Source organism: Nansenia antarctica (assembly GCF_963989245.1).
Source record: "Nansenia antarctica genome assembly, chromosome: 16".
Classification (NCBI taxonomy): domain Eukaryota; kingdom Metazoa; phylum Chordata; class Actinopteri; order Argentiniformes; family Microstomatidae; genus Nansenia; species Nansenia antarctica.
Window position 1 is genome coordinate 24683042 of NC_137686.1, and position 5000 is coordinate 24688041.

Below are 5000 nucleotides of genomic sequence, written 5' to 3' on the forward strand. Positions count from 1 at the left end.
CGCTACCGTTCATAATACTAGGTGAAAGGTGAGGTCAGCCAGCCTTGTGAAGGGAGGGTGTGGACTGGAGCGGCGTGTTGACAAGGACAACACTCCCTGAATAGGGCCGCGCTGACACGGTCGTGTGTTCCACACGCATTCACACAGGAAGGCCTTTGTTTGCCGGTGTGAAGCCGCCCATTCAACCCGAACCAGGTTCTACATCTCATCTCATCTCCCCCTATTTTTATCTCACGCAGAAGAAGAGAAGAGAACTCCACTATCCTACTAAATCCCTCCGAGCCCAGATCGTAACACAGACGATATTAGTGTCCCGAAGTGTGGGGGGGTGACGGGTCGCAACAGACCCACGTCGTCTGGCCCAGATCGGTGGACCGAGGAGGAGGTGTGATTCAGGCGACGGCCCATACATCATCCAGTCACACACACGTTCTGACACTTTTTTCTCTTTTTTTTCTAATCCGTTACGGTCTCTGGCTGTCGGTGATTGCTTCTGAAAGAACGGACCTGGAAGGCTTGTCACATGGTCCGGAGCGACTGCGTGATGGCGATGCGCGTTATGTAAGGATGTAGTGGGCGTCTTGGTGAGTGAGAGAGAGAGAGAGAGAGAGAGAGAGAGAGAGAGGAGCCCTGTAGTTAATATGTTGTATGTTAGCGTGCTGCTAAGCTCTGGTGTGATATCGCGGCTCACTGGCTACGACAACATGAATCTCTTCTTTTTTCCTCAGACTTAGTCGCTGTGACACTCTACAAGTCAATGAGAGTGTGTGTGTGTGTGTGTGTGTGTGTGTGTGCACGCGGATACCCCAGGAATTCCAACAGCGAATGGGGATCCAAATAAACAAAGGTGTGTGTGTGTGTATGCATATGTTTGTTTGTGTCTGTGTGTGTCAGTTAGTTTAACAGTGTTCAAATGTTTGTTGACATATCCATCTTGTGTGTGTGTGGTGTGAGTTAGTTAGTTTAACAGTGTTCAAATGTTAGTTGACATATCTATCTTTCCCCTCAGGCTGCTGCAACCAGGCCAGCTGGTGCCGGTGGCGACGGTGGGTGTTGGTGTGTCTGTGTGCAGACGAGGCAGCAGAGGAGGACAGGCTGTTCTGCCCTGGTTAGGAGGCCCAGATAACAGCCCCCTGGACAGACGGATACACCAGGGTACTGCCTCTCTCTCTCTCTCTCTCTCTCTCTCTCTCTCTCTCTCTCTCTCTGGAGCAGCCACAAGACTTCTGTCCCAGCAGCACAGTCCTTAGCAGAGTCAGTCACAGTCTCTCTCTCTCTCTCTCTCTCTCTCTCTCTCTCTCTCTCTCTCACACACACACACACACACAGTCTCACACACACAGTCTCACACACACACAGTCTCACACACACACACAGTCTCTCACACACACACACACACAGTCTCACACACAGACACACACACACACACAGTCTCTCTCACTCACACACACACACACACACTCACCTCACACGAAACTAGAGCATCTTTTTCCCCAAAAAACTCGGATCACATGCGTCACATGGCGGTGATGGCAGAACTTAGAGAGAGAGACAGAACTTGTCCTTGTTGTTGTTTAAGAGGAGGAGGCGGCTTTTACGATACGTAAAATACGATCAGTGCGATCAGATCAGGAAGGAGAAGAAAAACAACGTACCAGCTGTAGAATGTCTTCATCTTTTGGCATCACGCAGAGGTCAAGGAATGCATCGCTGTAACCCAGGGGAAAAAACACACCACATCGCAAAAAAAAAAGGTGAGAAAACCGCCAATCCAATAACTAACAGTCATATTCATTCATATGGTAATACATCACATAACTAGGAGCAGCTCACCTGTTCTGGATCAAGCCTATCACCTGAGAGTAGGTCTTCCCGATGATACTCGCCCCGTTCACCTTCACTATCCGGTCCCCTGAAGAACAATCGGACGACGAGAATGAAAAAGCCGTTAGAACTTACTCCGTCACTAGTAATGTCACACGGATACAAGGCGCGTGCGCGCGCGTGTGTGTGTGTGTGTGTGTGTGTGTGTGTGTGTGTGTGCCTTTGAAGAGAGGAACCTGTGCTGACAGTGATGAGGAACTAGTCTCCTTCACTGAGAGACGACAGCAGCAGTAGCAGCAGTTTCCCCGCAAGGCGAACGGAGAGGAGAGGAAGCAAGCTCTTCATCAGTCATCTGATGTGTGTTTACAGTAACTGATTGCCTGAGGGGGGAGAGAGCTCTCTCTCTCTCTCTCCCTCCTTTTTTCTCTCTCTGTCTCTCTCTCTCTCTCTCTCTCTCTCTCTCTCTCTCTGTGTCTGCAGTATCCTAGGGACTATAGATAGATAGATAGTTTCTTTGAAAAAAAAAAACTCTGTCTCTCCCCCTCCCTCCCTCCCTCCTTCTCTCTCTCTCCCTCCCTCCCTCCCTCCCTCCCCCTCCCTCCCTCTCTCTCCCCCTTCCTCCCTCCCTCCTTCTCTCTCCTTCTCTCTCTCTCCCTCCCTCCCTCCCTCCCTCTCTCTCTCCCTCCCTCAGCAGTTTCCTAGGGACTATAGATGAATATATTTTCTTTGAAAGAAAAAAACATTACAATTGATTCACAGTCAGCTTATTGCTTCCACAATAAAAGTCCTAGGCTAACTTTCTACAATGCCCAAAGAGTCACTTCTGAAATGCTAACCACGCCCCTGTGATTGGCTGATGGGAGGACGGGGGGGGGGGGGGGGCGGGGGCTTCAGTGACTCACCTGTGCAGAGTCCGGCGCCGTGGGCGGGGCCTCCCTCCTTCACTTGCTTCACAAAGATGGTGTCCATTGGCTCCAGCCTGTTTCGTGGTCGCCCTGACAACAACAAAGAAGGCAGCGTGATCAGTTGGCGTGACACAGGACACCTGGGATTCATCATGGGGAGGGAGGGGGGTCACATGGGCATTGTGACACGCATGCCACAAACAACCACTCTATTTCATGGCCCATAGCAAGCTATAGGCCTAGACTATAACCACTAATCCAGCACTGTTATACTAAATCTCTCTCCACCCAGAGACGACATAGGCTGTCTTTAATGTAATGTGTGCAGCCTTAAAGTCATGTTTAGAGGGGGGGTTGTCAAGGCGAAATCATGTGTCGTTTGCCATAAAATGAGACATGCGACCTGGGATAACCCCAGTAGACCCGGTCTACCTCCCGCGAAGGGAGCAGAGTCCAGAGCGCCCGGCAGATAACTCTCCTTGTTTCAAAGCCGCTCGGACGCACTCGGAATCTGAATCAGCCCCGCAAACAAGTAGGCCCATTAACGACCACCAGACACAACCTTAAATTGTGTTTGAAGACATTTACTGAGGAGAGAGAGAGAGAGAGAGGGTGTTTGAGAGGGAAAGAGAGTGGTAAAGAAAGAAGAGTGAGAGAGTGTGTGTTTGAAAAGGAAAGAGAGTGGTAAAGAAAGGAGAGAGAGAGAGAATGTGTTCGAGAGGGAAAGAGAGTGGTAAAAGAAAGGAGAGAGAGAGGGAGTGAGAGAGAGAGTGTGTGTTTGAGAGGGAAAGAGAGTGGTAAAAGAAAGGAGAGAGAGAGGGAGTGAGAGAGTGTGTTTGAGAGGGAAAGAGAGTGATAAAAGAAAGGAGAGAGTGTGAGAGACTGTGTGTTTGAGAGGGAAAGAGAGTGGTAAAAGAAAGGAGAGAGAGAGGGAGTGAGAGAGTCAGTGTGTGTTTGAGAGGGAAAGAGAGTGGTAAAAGAAAGGAGAGAGAGAGAGTGATAGAGAGAGAGAGAGAGGAATGGGCCATATGAATCAGACAGTTCAGTTCAGTCTGCCCGGTATGTCACACCGCCTCTCCACAACACAACAGCAATGAATAGGAATGATAATCAACTGGGCTGAGACAAACTCCTAATAGGGTGATCATGCACGCATTCGTGTGCGTGTGCGTGTGTGTGTGTGTGTGTGTGTGTGTGTGTGTGTGTGTGTGTGCGGCCGAGCAGCAGGAGAAACCTGTTTGCTCATTCGGCTCCTGTCTCCTAGCAGCTGCAAGGCTGCTGAGGGAAGGGAAGGGAAGGAGAGAAAAGAAAGAAAGAAAGGGACGGAGGGAGGGAGGGAGGGAAGAAGGGAGAGAGAGGGTGAGTGAGTGAGAGTGAGAGGAAGATATATAGTGTATGTATGTATGTGCTCAGCTGCGTTAACTCCCACTCGTTGCCTATAAACAGACACAAAGCGCTCCGGGCTCACGTGTGAAGCCCACAGCCTCACCCAGCAGAGCTGTGCATCACTCTGCATGTTTGTCAATGTGCTGTGCAAGAAGCAGCACACACTGTTAATGAAACTCCATATCCTGAATATTGTGTGTGTGTGTGAGAGTGGTGATGGGGGGGGGGAGGGGATATGTATGTACTGCCAGTGAATTTGCTATTCCAAGTTTTTTGCGTCTTCAATGCAAACTAGGAGCAGTCATTTGCATTTGAGTTGGGGGGGTAAGGAGAGAGAGAGAGAGAGAGAGAGAGAGAGAGAGAGAGAGAGAGAGAGAGAGAGAGAGAGAGAGAGAGAGAGAGAGAGGAGAGGAGAGTGAGTGAGTGAGTGTAGGCGTCCGACAGACCCCGGCGCTCACCGCTCTGGTCCCTGTGCAGTCAGTCTTTAGCGAGGTGTGAGAGAGAGCCTGGGAATACTAAACATGCCGACTGTTATAGCAGGTGGCTGCTAATGTTATTCACCTTTCTCAGAGCCAAGTCTTTGTCATCGCAAGAGCATGCACTGCACTACCACCATTAGCATACAGTCCCCCTAGCACCAACGCACGCTCATGCACGCTCGCTCACACAATCCCCACTAGAATGCATGCTCTCTCTCTCTCACACACACACAAACACACACACACACATTATGTAATATTGCAACAGGAGCCTCACCCCCTGAAACCTGACTACAACAACAGTATTGTACAAGGCTCCCTCTAGTGGTGACTAGTAGAACCAGGGTCGTGCTTCGAACTACAATGCTAAATGCTGCTCAGGAACAACATGACTGTGACTGTAGTG

The 5000-nt window shown here is 50.1% G+C and overlaps 1 protein-coding gene across 1 annotated transcript in view; it reads right to left on the reverse strand.

Moving 5' to 3' along the window:
* arhgap21b (Rho GTPase activating protein 21b) overlaps positions 1 to 5000 on the reverse strand; it is a 55628-nt gene that overhangs the window by 37108 nt on the left and 13520 nt on the right. Inside the window, exons 4-6 of the mRNA XM_080547080.1 lie at positions 2727 to 2819; positions 1834 to 1912; positions 1656 to 1710 (exon numbers count right to left, since the gene is read on the reverse strand). Coding sequence (XP_080403206.1) covers positions 1656 to 1710; positions 1834 to 1912; positions 2727 to 2819 — 227 coding nt within the window. The remainder of the gene's footprint in view (positions 1 to 1655; positions 1711 to 1833; positions 1913 to 2726; positions 2820 to 5000) is intronic.